General features: G+C 44.5%; 2 protein-coding genes across 5 annotated transcripts in view; one reads left to right on the top strand and one right to left on the bottom strand.

Moving 5' to 3' along the window:
* Positions 1–33: 33 nt before the first annotated feature.
* Positions 34–16317, bottom strand: part of RPP30 (ribonuclease P/MRP subunit p30) — a 61545-nt gene continuing 45261 nt past the window's right edge. For all 4 annotated transcript variants that reach the window (XM_069753477.1, XM_069753475.1, XM_069753476.1 and 1 more), the window contains exons 9-12: positions 13501–13530; positions 5022–5059; positions 2368–2447; positions 34–288 (exon numbers count right to left, since the gene is read on the bottom strand). In XM_069753477.1, the coding sequence (XP_069609578.1) occupies positions 179–288; positions 2368–2447; positions 5022–5059; positions 13501–13530 (258 nt within the window). In that variant the 3' untranslated portion in view covers positions 34–178. The remainder of the gene's footprint in view (positions 289–2367; positions 2448–5021; positions 5060–13500; positions 13531–16317) is intronic.
* LOC138665724 (intelectin-1-like) overlaps positions 10904–16317 on the top strand; it is an 81915-nt gene continuing 76501 nt past the window's right edge. The window contains exon 1 of the mRNA XM_069753471.1: positions 10904–11006. The gene's annotated coding sequence lies outside the window, so the exon portion shown is untranslated. The remainder of the gene's footprint in view (positions 11007–16317) is intronic.

A 16317-nucleotide genomic window follows, 5' to 3' on the forward strand; every position in this document is an offset into this window, starting at 1 on the left:
GCACTATATACAGACATTGATGAGAGACTGCACTTATTCAGTGTACCGGCGTAAAGACTTTAATTTTGGAAGAAATAAAACAACAAATAATCAATTTCAGCGCCGGATCCCAATACTGGATCATCGATCTTGTCGTCTCATTACATTCATGTAGCACGCTGCGCTGTACGGACGAGCTTTACTCCTTCTTTGCTTTCTTGAACGCCGGCTCTGCTGCTTCCCCTTCATCTTCTTTAGCCTGTGGTTTCTTCACGGTGTAAGTGACGCCGAAGGCCGTCTTCCTTGTTTCTGAAGTTGAAAACACGCTATTGAATAAGGCTGTGCCATCTGCTTACCAGCGCGGAACGTTTTCAAGGAAATTTTGCATAAAAGGATTATGTGAGGATACGTACAAGGCACAATATGAAAAGGAAAGAAAAAGTTCTAGGACATCACTACGAATAAAACTTTAGGCTATGTGCACACGCTGCAGATTTGGCTGCGGATCCGCAGCGGTTTCCCATGAGTTTACAGTACCATGTTAACCTATGGGAAACGAAATCCGCAGTGCACACGCTGCAGAAAAAAACGCGCGGAAACGCAGCGGTTTATTTTTCGCAGCATGTCAATTCTTTGTGCGGATTCTGTTTTACACCTGCTCCAATAGAAAACAGCAGGTGTTTTCCGCAGCGGAATCCGCAGTAGAAACCGCGATAAATCAGCAGGAAAAACCGCAGCGGTTTTGCACTGCATTTTTCCAAATCCGCTGCGGAAAAATCCGCAGTCCTCCAGAATACGTGTGCACATACCCTTACATGTTCAGCTTCAATCGCAGCATGCAAATTAACAAAATCTCACCCACTGTCCAAGTCAAAGGAGTCAGGGTGTTAAAAAAAAAAAATAAATAAAAATAGTGGAAAACCTGAAACATACAGGCCAGTGTTCACAAAGCATAGACAGGAAGAACCAGGGCTGCTGATGGCAGCACATGGAAGACGGTATGGGTGGAGGATTAGCACCGCAGCTATGATATGTGGCCTTCTACATAGTCATACTGGAACAGAAGAGGGTCTGCCCCAACCTGTTCCCACCATCAGTACTGAGTGAACAGCGTGGGTGGGACTGTGCGAGGACACACCCATCTGCTTCTGCCAACGCCCAGGTGTGAGGACACGCCCATCTGCTTCTGCCAACGTCCAGGTGCGAGGACACGCCCATCTGCTTCTGCCAACGCCCAGGTGCGAGGAAACACCCATCGGCTTCTGCCAACGCCCAGGTGTGAGGACACGCCCATCTGCTTCTGCCAACGCCCAGGTGTGAGGACACGCCCATCTGCTTCTGCCAACGCCCAGGTGTGAGGACACGCCCATCTGCTTCTGCCAACGTCCAGGTGCGAGGACACGCCCATCTGCTTCTGCCAACGCCCAGGTGCGAGGAAACACCCATCGGCTTCTGCCAACGCCCAGGTGTGAGGACACGCCCATCTGCTTCTGCCAACGCCCAGGTGCGAGGACACGCCCATCTGCTTCTGCCAACGCCCAGGTGCAAGGATACACCCATCTGCTTCTGCCAACGCCCAGGTGCGAGGACACACCCATCTGCTTCTGCCAATGCCCAGGTGTGAGGACACGCCCATCTGCTTCTGCCAACGCCCAGGTGCGAGGACACACCCAGCTGCTTCTGCCAACGCCCAGGTGTGAGGACACGCCCATCTGCTTCTGCCAACGCCCAGGTGCGAGGACACGCCCATCTGCTTCTGCCAACGCCCAGGTGCGAGGACACACCCATCTGCTTCTGCCAACGCCCAGGTGTGAGGACACGCCCATCTGCTTCTGCCAACGCCCAGGTGTGAGGACACGCCCATCTGCTTCTGCCAATGCCCAGTTGGCAATGTAGTTTTTATTTTTTTTTTATAACAATGCAACAACTCTACATTAAATAGCAAAAAAGGTCCCTTCAATTCCTTTCACTATGTAAAGAATATATTGTAAAGCTTTGGCTCATCTGGTTGTTGCTACTCCTATTTCCGCTGCTAAACTCCAGAGCGTTTAGTGCTCTGCAGATCCCCTTCATTCTGGAAATCAGCGGTGGTCACCAACACAGTGTTCTTAGATGTGACGTGATGTTTAGAGTTGTGCGAAAATATTCAGAATGTGTAGTCAAATCCAAATTTGCAATATTCCTGCCATTTTTCTACCAAATTTATGTTTGATGATCGTTTCCGAATATATTCGCTCAACTCTAGTCCTATTGACTCCAATGACGTCCGGCTGTGTTTGGCGAATATTGCAAATACAATAGTCGCCAGCTATCGTTATGAGAACCGAACTTTGCAAAATTCGCTCGACTCTAGTGATGCTGACTGGATATGGTACTACGTGAACTTACCACCATGTAAGAGGGCAGCCCGACAATTGGTAGACAGCGAAGCCTTGGCAGAACTTTCAGGCAAGCCAAACAGCAAACCTCTAATATTAGATTCAGGATTTTACACAGAAAAAGTTTCTTAATATGACAATTTAAAAAGGAAAACAGTAAAATCAAAATTAGAGCAACGTTTAACGCAATGATGTGACTTAATATTCTGTTATAATTAAAATGCAGTTAAATGTTGTCCAAAAAATTTACTGGAGCCAATAGCGGCCATACTTCAGCTTTCCCCGTGATTGGGCATTTATAGGACAAGAGCCATCATGTACTTGCTGATTAAGCCAATTATAAGACAGTATGAGGATATTATTGCTTATATCATTGCTCCTCTGCCCAGAGAGCTGCAAAGTAATAGGATTTACCTACAGCATGGAGACAAAAACACTAGATCATACTTCACAGATCAGCTGGCCAAATGTATGGAGACTACATGGATCAGCTGGCCAAATGTATAGAGACTACACGGATCAGCTGGCCAAATGTATGGAGACTACACGGATCAGCTAGCCAAATGTATGGAGACTACATGGATCAGCTGGCCAAATGTATGGAGACTACACAGATCAGCTGGCCAAATGTATGGAGACTACATGGATCAGCTGGCCAAATGTATGGAGACTACATGGATCAGCTGGCCAAATGTATGGAGACTACACAGATCAGCTGGCCAAATGTATGGAGACTACATGGATCAGCTGGCCAAATGTATGGAGACTACACAGATCAGCTGGCCAAATGTATGGAGACTACATGGATCAGCTGGCCAAATGTATGGAGACTACATGGATCAGCTGGCCAAATGTATGGAGACTACACAGATCAGCTGGCCAAATGTATGGAGACTACATGGATCAGCTGGCCAAATGTATGGAGACTACATGGATCAGCTAGCCAAATGTATGGAGACTACACGGATCAGCTAGCCAAATGTATGGAGACTACACACATCAGCTGGCCAAATGTATGGAGACTACACGGATCAGCTGGCCAAATGTATGGAGACTACAAACATCAGCTGGCCAAATGTATGGAGACTACAAACATCAGCTGGCCAAATGTATGGAGACTACACAGATCAGCTGGCCAAATGTATGGAGACTGCACGGATCAGCTAGCCAAATGTATGGAGACTACACACATCAGCTGGCCAAATGTATGGAGACTACACAGATCAGCTGGCCAAATGTATGGAGACTACACAGATCAGCTGGCCAAATGTATGGAGACTGACAGATCAGCTGGCCAAAAGTATGGAGACTGCACGGATCAGCTGGCCAAATGTATGGAGACTACATGGATCAGCTGGCCAAATGTATAGAGACTACACGGATCAGCTGGCCAAATATATGGAGACTGCACGGATCAGCTGGCCAAATGTATGGAGACTACATGGATCAGCTAGCCAAATGTATGGAGACTACACGGATCAGCTAGCCAAATGTATGGAGACTACACACATCAGCTAGCCAAATGTATGGAGACTACACACATCAGCTGGCCAAATGTATGGAGACTACACGGATCAGCTGGCCAAATGTATGGAGACTACAAACATCAGCTGGCCAAATGTATGGAGACTACAAACATCAGCTGGCCAAATGTATGGAGACTACACAGATCAGCTGGCCAAATGTATGGAGACTGCACGGATCAGCTAGCCAAATGTATGGAGACTACACACATCAGCTGGCCAAATGTATGGAGACTACACAGATCAGCTGGCCAAATGTATGGAGACTACACACATCAGCTGGCCAAATGTATGGAGACTACACAGATCAGCTGGCCAAATGTATGGAGACTGACAGATCAGCTGGCCAAAAGTATGGAGACTGCACGGATCAGCTGGCCAAATGTATGGAGACTACATAGATCAGCTGGCCAAATGTATGGAGACTACACAGATCAGCTGGCCAAATGTATGGAGACTACAAACATCAGCTGGCCAAATGTATGGAGACTGACAGATCAGCTGGCCAAAAGTATGGAGACTGCACGGATCAGCTGGCCAAATGTATGGAGACTACACGTATCAGCTGGCCAAATATATGGAGACTACACGGATCAGCTGGCCAAATGTATGGAGACTACACGGATCAGCTGGCCAAAAGTATGGAGACTACACACATCATCAGCTGGCCAAATGTATGGAGACTACACGGATCAGCTGGCCAATTGTATGGAGACTACACACATCAGCTGGCCAAATGTATGGAGACTACACACATCAGCTGGCCAAAAGTATGGAGACTGCACGGATCAGATGGTCAAATGTATGGAGACTACACGGATCAGCTGGCCAAATGTATGGAGACTACACGGATCAGCTGGCCAAATGTATGGAGACTGCACGGATCAGATGGTCAAATGTATGGAGACTGCACACATCAGCTGGCCAAATGTATGGAGACTACATGGATAAGCTGGCGAAGAAGAAGGAGAAGGCGAATGCGGTACCCCACTGTGTGTCATGCAACGCGGCTATGATACGCAGTTCTGCACATGAAGCGACCTCATTTCTTTCCTATATAAACAATTTTAAAGCGAAAAACCCCTGTAGAAGTTATGTTGAAAACAAATCAGTTCCATGAATATCTGATTGAAAAGGATACAAGGTGGCAACGTCATATGGACCTCTCAAGTCCAACGGCTAAAAAAACAAAAAATAAAATCATTTTATGTTCACACAAATATAATAATAATAAATAAAAAATGATGATGATAATATTTACATTCAAGGAAAGTCATTAATGCCCAAAAGATTTCTCAGCTGTTGGAGCATACTACTGTCAGGGTAGGTTCACATGACCATAATATATATATATATATATATATATATATATATATATATATATATATATATATATATATATATATATATATATATATATATATATAAACAAAAATTGTTCAGAATTTCATCCAGTAAAGTGGGATGATTTTTTCCCCACTTGTCACCCATATGCGGTCTGTATACGACTTGTTATTTTATACAGCAGCAGCTATTAATCAGTTATGAGGCCATTTACTATTTCCTATGTCACAGAATTGCAATGTATCCATAAAAATCAGATGATATATTGTGGCATACGATTTTTTGGCTTCCGTAGTCGTGAATGGGTGAGTCTGATCTGTTTTACTGAGGAATCGGAGGCGTGCTGCGTTTTTTTTTTTAATGAAGAAGGGTGTATACGTGCGCTGCGCAAGTGCGGGAGTTCAGAAGATGGCTTCCGGTGATGTGCAGCGTGTCTCTAATCCAGGTGTAGGCTTCCTGGCGCCAGAGGCGCGCACTCTGCATGTCCGGAAGTTCAGAAGGTGATTATTGGTCATGCGTAGTGCTCATACACCCGGCTTCAGAGACGCAGTGACGCTGCTGGAATGAGCAGCGTGCATGCGCTAGATTTGTATGAGTTGGCGAATATGCCGGTCGTGAAAATTATGTTATCACATTCACAGAGGAGGAGAACATGGAAATAAGGCCAACTGGTCTGGGGCAGCTAACACCCCATCGACTAGTCATAGCCCTCATTAGCATAGGGAAAGCGGAGGTTATAAATGCTTTTTTAAAGCATTTATTTAACTGAATTACATTATACGGGGATGGTTAGGGTGGGAGTTTAATCGCACATAGCTGAACGCTGATGGATTGGAGGGCATGTGGGACCTCACAGGTTCCCTTTAAAGCGTCTCTTTTTCATAAAGATGTGCTGTGATTGGTTACTACGGGGCACAAAAAATATTATTATAAACCATTTTGATAAATCTGTCAGGTAAAGAGCAGATTATATTAGGGTTGTGACTCCTTACATTGAGTGCAGTTGAGTATACGGCATACAGTCATGGTACAAAAAAACAAAAAAAGGTAAATTGGACATAATTTCACACAAAACCACAAAAATGGGTCAGACAATTGTTGGCATCTTTCCAAAACTGTGGATAAACAACTTTGGTTCAAGCATGCGATGCTCGTTCAAACTCCCTTGTGGCAAGGAACAGGTGTGGCCAATATAAAAATCAGACCTTAAAGCTCATAAAAAGGGGAAAAGTTGACAATCTTTGCATTGTGTGTCTGGGTGTGCAACACGAAGCATGGAGAACAGAAAGAGAAGAACTGTCTGTGGACTTGTAAACTTGAGATTGTTGATATTGTTCAGCAATTTTGGTTCTCAAGTCCATCTCCAGAAAACTTCATGTTACTTTGTCTATGGCGTGCAACATAATCAAGAAGTTTACAACCCATGGCACTGTACATAATCTCCCTGGACTGCAGAGAACAATTGATGAAAGGTCACAACGCAGGATAGTCCGGGTGGCAGATAAGGAGCCCCAATCAAATTCGAAAGAAATTCAAGCTGTCCTGCAGGCTCAGGGTGCATCAGTGTTAGGGCGAACTATCCGTCAACATTCAAATGAAATGGCCAGGAGACCCAGGTGGAGAGAAACATAAAAAACTAGACCGCAGTTTGACAAAATGTAGATGAGTAAGCCAAAATTCTTCTTTGAAGGGTCTTGTGGACAGATAAGACCAAATAGAGCTTTTTGGTAAAGCACATCATTCTAATGTTTACTATAAACAGAATCAGGACAACAAAGAAAAGAACACAGTACCTACAGGCAAATATGGTGGAGGTTCAAAGAGGTTTTGGGATTGTTTTTCAGCTTCTGGCACAGACTGCCTTGACTGTGTGCAAGACATCATGAAATTTGAAGATTTTGAGTCGCAATGTAGTGCCCAGTGTCAGAAAGCTGGGTTTACTTTCTAGGTCATGGGTCTTCCAGCAAGACAATAACCCCAAACATACAGGTCCTTCTCAAAAAATTAGCATATAGTGTTAAATTTCATTATTTACCATAATGTAATGATTACAATTAAACTTTCATATATTATAGATTCATTATCCACCAACTGAAATTTGTCAGGTCTTTTATTGTTTTAATACTGATGATTTTGGCATACAACTCCTGATAACCCAAAAAACCTGTCTCAATAAATTAGCATATCAAGAAAAGGTTCTCTAAACGACCTATTACCCTAATCTTCTGAATCAACTAATTACCGTATATACTCGAGTATAAGCCGACCCGAGTATAAGCCGACCCCCCTAATTTTGCCACAAAAAACTGGGAAAACTTATTGACTCGAGTATAAGCCTAGGGTGGAAATGCAGCATTTACCGGTGAATTTCAAAAATAAAAATAGATCATTATTTCCCCATTGCTGTGCCATATACAGTACTCTGCACCGTTCATTGTGCCCCATTGCTGTGCCATATACGGTGCTCTGCACCGTTCATTGTGCCCCATTGCTGTGCCATATACGGTGCTCTGCACCGTTCATTGTGCCCCATTGCTGTGCCATATACAGTGCTCTGCACCGTTCATTGTGCCCCATTGCTGTGCCATATACGGTGCTCTGCACCGTTCATAGTGCCCCATATCTGTGCCCATATACGGTGCTCTGCTCCGTTCATTGTGCCCCATTGCTGTGCCATATACGGTGCTCTGCACCGTTCATTGTGCCCCATATCTGTGCCCATATACAGTGCTCTGCACCGTTCATTGTGCCCCATTGCTGTGCCATATACGGTGCTCTGCACCGTTCATTGTGCCCCATTGCTGTGCCATATACGGTGCTCTGCACCGTTCATTGTGCCCCATTGCTGTGCCATATACGGTGCTCTTCACCGTTCATTGTGCCCCATTGCTGTGCCATATACGGTGCTTTGCACCGTTCATTGTGCCCCATTGCTGTGCCATATACGGTGCTCTGCACCGTTCATTGTGCCCCATAGAAATCTCTGCCGCCGCTGCTGCAATAAAAAAAAAAACCCACATACTCACCTCCCTTGATTGCAGCTCCCGGCGTCTCGTTCCGGCGCCTCCATCTTCCCGGCGTCTCTGCTCTGACTGATCAGGCAGAGGGCGCCGCGCACACTATATGCGTCATCGCGCCCTCTGCCTGAACAGTCAGAGCGCAGACGCCGGGAAGATGGAGGCGCCGGCCGGGAAGATGGAGCGGCGCCCGGCGGCTGGAACGAGGACAGGTGAATATGCTATACTTACCTAGTCCTGGCGATCCTCGCGCTGTCCCTCTGCCTGGTCTTCGGTGCCGCAGCTCTTCCTGTCAGCGGTCACCGGCACCGCTGATTAGAGGAATGAATAGGCGGCTCCGCCCCTATGGGAGGTGGAGCCGCTTATTCATATCTCTAATGAGCGGTCCCACGTGACCGCTGAAGAGGGGAAGAAGCTGCAGCACAGAAGCCCGTGGGACGGCAGGGACAGCGCGAGGATCGCTGGGACTAGGTAAGTATACCTCAGCGCCCTCACCCCCTCACCCGCCGACCCTGCCACCCACATTGACTCGAGTATAAGCCGAGAGGGGCACTTTCAGCCCAAAAATTTGGGCTGAAAATCTCGGCTTATACTCGAGTATATACGGTAACTCTAAACACATGCAAAAGATACCTGAGGCTTTTATAAACTCCCTGCCTGGTTCATTACTCAAAACCCCCATCATGGGTAAGACTAGCGACCTGACAGATGTCAAGAAGGCCATCATTGACACCCTCAAGCAAGAGGGTAAGACCCAGAAAGAAATTTCTCAACAAATAGGCTGTTCCCAGAGTGCTGTATCAAGGCACCTCAATGGTAAGTCTGTTGGAAGGAAACAATGTGGCAGAAAACGCTGTACAACGAGAAGAGGAGACCGGACCCTGAGGAAGATTGTGGAGAAGGACCGATTCCAGACCTTGGGGAACCTGAGGAAGCAGTGGACTGAGTCTGGTGTGGAAACATCCAGAGCCACCGTGCACAGGCGTGTGCAGGAAATGGGCTACAGGTGCCGCATTCCCCAGGTAAAGCCACTTTTGAACCATAAACAGCGGCAGAGGCGCCTGACCTGGGCTACAGAGAAGCAGCACTGGACTGTTGCTAAGTGGTCCCAAGTACTTTTTTCTGATGAAAGCAAATTTTGCATGTCATTCGGAAATCAAGGTGCCAGAGTCTGGAGGAAGACTGGGGAGAAGGAAATGCCAAAATGCCTGAAGTCCAGTGTCAAGTACCCACAGTCAGTGATGGTGTGGGGTGCCATGTCAGCTGCTGGTGTTGGTCCACTGTGTTTCATCAAGGGCAGGGTCAATGCAGCTAGCTATCAGGAGATTTTGGAGCACTTCATGCTTCCATCGGCTGAAATGCTTTATGGAGATGAAGATTTCATTTTTCAGCACGACCTGGCACCTGCTCACAGTGCCAAAACCACTGGTAAATGGTTTACTGACCATGGTATTACTGTGCTCAATTGGCCTGCCAACTCTCCTGACCTGAACCCCATAGAGAATCTGTGGGATATTGTGAAGAGAAAGTTGAGAGACGCAAGACCCAACACTCTGGATGAGCTTAAGGCCGCTATTGAAGCATCCTGGGCCTCCATAACATCTCAGCAGTGTCACAGGCTGATTGCCTCCATGCCACGCCGCATTGAAGCAGTCATTTCTGCCAAAAGATTCCCGACCAAGTATTGAGTGCATAACTGAACATTATTATTTGATGGTCTTTTTGTTTGTTATTAAAAAACACTTTTATTTGATTGGATGGGTGAAATATGCTAATTTATTGAGACAGGTTTTTTGGGTTATCAGGAGTTGTATGCCAAAATCATCAGTATTAAAACAATAAAAGACCTGACAAATTTCAGTTGGTGGATAATGAATCTATAATATATGAAAGTTTAATTGTAATCATTACATTATGGTAAATAATGAAATTTAACACTATATGCTAATTTTTTGAGAAGGACCTGTACTTCAAGAAGCAGCCAGAAAAGGATGGAAACAAAGTGCTGGAGAGTTCCGAAGTGGCCAGCAATGAGTCTGGATCTAAATCTCACTGAACACCTGGAGAGATCTTAAAATTGCGGTTGGGAGAAGGCACCTTCAAATATGAGAGACCTGAGCAGTCTGTAAAAGAAGAGTGGTCCAAAATTCCAGCTGAGAGGTGGAAGAAGTTTGATGATTGTTAAATGAAGCAATTGATTGTAGTTATTTATTGCAATGGGTGTGTAACAATATTAAGCTGAGACTGCCAACAATTTTGTCGAGCCCATTTTTGGGGGTTTGTGAGAAATGAGGTCCTATTTGCCTGGTTTTCGCTGTTTATTTTGTGTTGTTCCAATACGCACAAAGGAAATAAACACGTGTGTAACAAAACATGTGAAATTTCTATAATTTTCTGGGAAAAATACTGCATTCTCTGGAACAATTTCAAGGGTGTCAATACTTTCAACCATGAATATATATCCAGAGTGGGGCTGCATTTCATAATCAAATAGTTGTGCAACTGTAAGGCCAGTAACGCTCCGAGCTTCTTATCACTGGACGGATGTAGCCATGTGTGTAATATCAACAGGCATGAGAGAAACAGCTACCTGGGTAGAGAGGGGAAGTCCAAATTGTTGAAACATGCGATTATATTATTTGTACGAGAAGTGTAAGCCATTAGGGGCCCCAAGCCCTGCAGAGGATCTAGTCAGCTAGAGGCGGTCAGACGTGGACGACTTTCTGCATCTCCCATTGCTTCTCTAAGTCTGAAACAGCCCACAGGTAATTTACAATTTTATTATCCCTTTTATACTCTTTCTGCACCTTTTCACATGTACGTTTTACACTTAAGTCTCATAGTGAGGTGAGCTTTTCACAGATTGGAACTATCTATGATGGGGATGTATTTTTTTTAAACTTTTTTTAAGCGCAAAAAAAAAAAATAATATATATATTTTTTTTTATACCCCCACATGTACTTATGCTGGCTAACAGATGTAAATCATTCAGCTGCGGCGCTAAAAACTAAAACTCTGAGCACTAAAAAATACTCGGAGGACCCCTGAGCGTGCTCGAGAAATCTCGAGTAACGAGTGTATTCGCTCATCACTCGTCATTATGAGTTCATAGACACCAAACATGTCTAGGTTCTTTTTTTATCTAAGTGGTAAAAAAATATTCCAAACTTTGCTTAAAAAAATACACAATTTTCCGATACCTGTAGCATCTCCACTTTTCTTGATCTGAGGTTGGGTGAGGGCTTATTTTTTGCGTGCCGAGCTAACGTTTTAAATGATGCCATTTTCGTGCAGATTCGTTCTTTTGATCGCATTTTAATGCAATGTCACTGCGACCAAAAAAATGTAATTCTGGCGTTTTGAATTTTTTTCTCGATACCCCGTTTAACGATCAGGTTTTTTATTGATAGATCGGGCGATTCTGAACGCAGCTATACCAAATATGTGTAGGTTTGATTTTTTTTTTAGTGTTTTATTTTGAATGGGGCGAAAGGGGGGTGATTTGATTTTTTTTTATTTTTTCATATTTTTAAAACATTTTTTTTTTTACTTTTGCCATGCTTCAATAGCCTCCATGGGAGGCTAGAAGCTGGCATAGCCTGATCGGCTCTGCTACATAGGAGCGAAGCTCAGATCGCTCATTTGTAGTAGAATTATAGCATTGCTATGAGCGCCGACCACAGGGTGGCGCTCACAGCAATCTGGCATCACCAACCATAGTGGTCTTCAGGAGAGCTCTGGTTGTCATGCCGATGCACCGCTGACCCCCCGATCACGTGACAGGGGTCAGCGGTGCACGCATTTCCGTCCTGATGGCCGGAAGTGCTTGTTAAATGCCATTGTCAGAGTTTGACAGCGGCATTTAACTAGTTAATAGGCGTGGGCGGAATCGTGATTGCGGGCACATGTCAGCTGTTGAAAAGCTGACATGTCGCAGCTTGGAGGTGGGCTCACTGCCGGAACCCACCTCAAAGCGGGGGTACTGACCTCGGACATACAATTCCACCCAAGGTCAGTAAGGGATTAAAGACTCAAAAACAGAGGGCTTTTAAATGGGATTGTTTACGGCTTGTTGTCTAGGTTACCGGCCACCTCTGCAGTCTAGCAGTGGAATAAGGTCTCCTGCATCAGCAGCACAGCACTTGCACACACTTTGCTATAAGCCACCATTGTTGTTTGGATTGTTTCTTCATCATTCCTTGCACAGTAATGATTGTCCGGTATCTTTACTCTGCAGATTCGCTCCTAAAGAAATCCAGCTTTAATTTCTGTTGTGTCTTATTGCTTGTAAAAAAAAAATGTTAAAAATTAAGATTCTGAGAAATATAGCTTTCTTTAATTTGCCATCAACTGATCAATGTTACAACTTGTTTTCATGGGGCGATCTGGCGTTTTTTACTGGTAACACTTTGGGTTACACATGACTTTTTTCCATCTTTAATCCAATTTTTTTCAGCGTGAAAACCCCCCCAAAACAAAACAAATAAAAAAAACAATTCTGGCATCTCTGTATACTGTACAGATTTCTTATTAAAGGGGGTCTCTTGGGGGTGGGGTGAGACCTCTATTCATGCACTGGGCTTGGTTTTTAGATTACTTTAGACTAGTTCACACTAGGCGTTTTTGCAGCTTTTTTTATGCAAATTTTAAGCTGTGTTTTATGGTACCACATTGGCTTTTTTCAGCATCATTTGTGCTTTGCGTGTGTTTTTGCACAATGGAGCATGTCACTTTCAGTGTTTTTTACCCATTGAAATGAATGGGTGGTGAAAAAAATGCTGAAAAAAACACTGAAAAATTGCAGATTTCAGATTTGCTCCATTTTTGTGCCTAAACCTGACTCTATAGAATATGACTTATTTGTTTCAACACTAAACTTTATCAGCACGCACAAGAGACAACCCCAACATGCCAAAAGTGCAAAAAAGCCACAAAAATGCAGCAAAAAACACAAGAAAAACATGCCTTTTTTCCTGCAGCTGAAAAAAAAACGCCTAGTGTGAACTTACCCTTATGTTTTACTCTATTTGCCCGTGGTTTTGTATGCAGGACAGTGAACACTGACAATGCCCTGCTGCTGGTGATCATAGTCCACCATTAAAAAGGTACAAGTGTTATAGGACAGGTAAGGATCAATGTTCCTTGTGGCCGAGGTCACACACTGCAGTGTGACCGTTGCGCGGACATGCTGTACATTCACTCGTGTGCACAAAATTGGACTTGTGTCAGATATATATAGCAGCTTAGAGTGAACATACCTTTTCTGCGCCACTGGATAAAATAATATTCTAAAATAAAAGAAAACACGATCAGCACATAAACGTTACACCAGAAATCAAACACTTTCTTCCTCGATTTGACATTATATTCCCCTACTGTGTGCAGTATTGTGTCAGTGGCTTGTCAACGGTCTCATTCTTATGGCACTGCACTTTCCATGCCAACACAAAATTCTAAGGGCGGTAAAATTGCAATTCCACAATTGTATAAATATTTTTTAGCATGTTCACTAAATGCTAAAACTAACCTTCCATTATGATTCTCCAGGTCATTATGAGTTTGCAGACACCAAACATGTCTGGGTTCTTTTTTAGTGGTGAAAAAAAATTATAAGTTTGTAAGAATGGGGGAAAAAAAAAAAAAAAAAAAAAGTAAATGCCTTTTCCGAGACCCGTAGCGTCTCCATTTTTCAGAATCTGGGGCTGGGTGAGGACTTACGGTATGTACTCGAGTATAAGCCGAGATTTTCAGCCCATTCTTTGGGGCTGAAAGTCCCCCTCTCGGCTTATACTTGAGTCATACCCAGGGGTCGGCAGGGGAGGGGGAGCGGGGGCTGTCTAATTATACTCACCTGCTCCTGGAGCGGTCCTTGCACGTCTTTTCCCCGGCGCCCCAGCTTCTTCCTGTACTGAGCGGTCACATGGTACCCCATAGAGGTGGAGCCGCATATTCATTACTGTAGTGAGCGGTAACGGTGACCGCTCAGTACAGCAAGAAGCTGCGGCGCTGGGAAGCAGGGACTGCACAGCGCCAGGAGCAGGTGAGTATAACGGGGAGGGGAGCGCTGCGCGATATTCACCTGCTCCTCGTTCCGGCGCCGCTCCGTCTTCAGCGTCTTCTGCAGTGACACTCAGGTCAGAGGGTGCGGTGACGTGGTTAGTGCGCGCCCTCTGCTGAACGTCAGTGCTGAAGACGCTGAAGATGAAGCAGCGCCAGAACGAAGTTCGGTGAATATTGAAAGTGCCGGGGGCCTGAGTGACGGAGAGGTGAGTATGTGATCTTTTTTTTTATTGCAGCAATAGCAAATCGGGCAATGTCTGTATGGAGCATCTTATGGGGCCATAACGTTTGTGCAGCACTATAATGGGGCAAATATCTTTATGGAGCATCTTATGGGGCCATAATCAGCATTTGTGCAGCATTATATTGGGCAAATGTGTCTACAGAGCATCTTATGGGGCCATTATTAACCTTTATGCAGGATTATATGGGGCATATTTTAATATGGAGCATCTTATGGGGCCATCATAAACTTTATGGAGCATTATATGGGGCTCCTGATTCAATAAGGATATTCAAAAACACTTAACCTACTGATGTCTCAATTAATTTTACTTTTATTGGTATCTATTTTTACTTTTGACATTTACTGATAGCTGCTGCATTTCCCAATAGCTGCTGCTTATACTCGAGTCATTAAGTGTTCCCAGTTTTTTGTGGCAAAATTAGGGGGGGGGGGGGGGAGGGGAGGTCGGCTTATACTCGGGTCAGCTTATACTCGAGTATATATGGTACTTTTTGCGCGGTGAGCTGACGTTTTTATCCATACCATTTTTGGGTAGGTATTAACTTTTGTTCGCCCGTTGTTGCAATTATAACAAGGAAAAGTAGAGGGAACCACTATACATAAGGTCGAGAGCTACTTATCACATACCCAATGGTGAAGAAAAAAAAAAGAAGGTATGCAAAGACAAGGATGGCCTGACTAAAGTATATATTTATTAAATGACACAAGCCAAAACAAGAGACACAAATGGCCATAACAGTATAACGGAGCACAACACTATAGTGTAGAAGTCTATTCCACTCGTCTGTACGATGGTACATAAGGAATTGGTAAAGAATAAGCCATCGTATTGTGAATGTGAAATTCTGCCACTAAAAGTCTGGAGTCTGTATTAAGAGCGCCCTAAAAAAGCAATTTACGTTGCTGTACATTTATGCTGCTACAAAATATAAAGTGAATGCAATGTCATACAATACATAGTCTAATATTCAATGCAAATTTGACATACATAATGTGTCACATGGTGTGCACTATTGGTGCAACAATAGCATCAAGTGCTTAATAATGTTAGATCCCGAGATTTCAGGATATGAGATCTCGGTGCCAAGATGTCAACTTGTGAATAAGTTGCCTCCGACGGCCATTTCTCCGGCATCCATTGCATAGAAGAGCATGGAAAGTGTGGGCTCTGGGCTCACAAGTCGGCTGAGCCCCCTCACCACCAACATCTCGGCGTAGCAGCCTGGGGCCTGCAGCCATCGCCCAACTTCTGCCTCCCACAGTAGCGAGCCTGGGACCCCACCCCACTGCAGCCGCAAAGCTCCACCACAGCTAAAATTCGTATTATAAGAATCGCCCCCATTTCCTCAAAAAAATTTGAGAGAAAGTGCGTCTTATAATCGTAAAAATACAGTAACTAAGGAAAAGCAAACTGCAATCTGCTGTCATTGTCCTGCTGCTAGAGCTTATATCTTACATAGTGTACAGTTGGCTTGAATGGAGCTTGGCCACTAGTGCCTGCCCAGACAATGGCCAAGTGTGCACAAGAGTTAGGCCGGCGTCACACCTAACGTATAAAAATACGGTCCGTTTTTTACAGCCGAGTTACGCAGAAATGTTCATGAACAGTGATCCGTATGTCATCTGTTTTCAATGCGAGGATGCGATTTTTTTTCTCCAAAAAGTATCTGTGTTTCATCCATACAGCAAGATTTTCTCGCACATGTCTCATATCCTGTCGGGTACGGTAATGATTTAGCAAAAGCCGGCTTTTCTGCTATCTAGCTCT

This window comes from Ranitomeya imitator, chromosome 2 (genome assembly GCF_032444005.1).
Source record: "Ranitomeya imitator isolate aRanImi1 chromosome 2, aRanImi1.pri, whole genome shotgun sequence".
Lineage (NCBI taxonomy): Eukaryota > Metazoa > Chordata > Amphibia > Anura > Dendrobatidae > Ranitomeya > Ranitomeya imitator.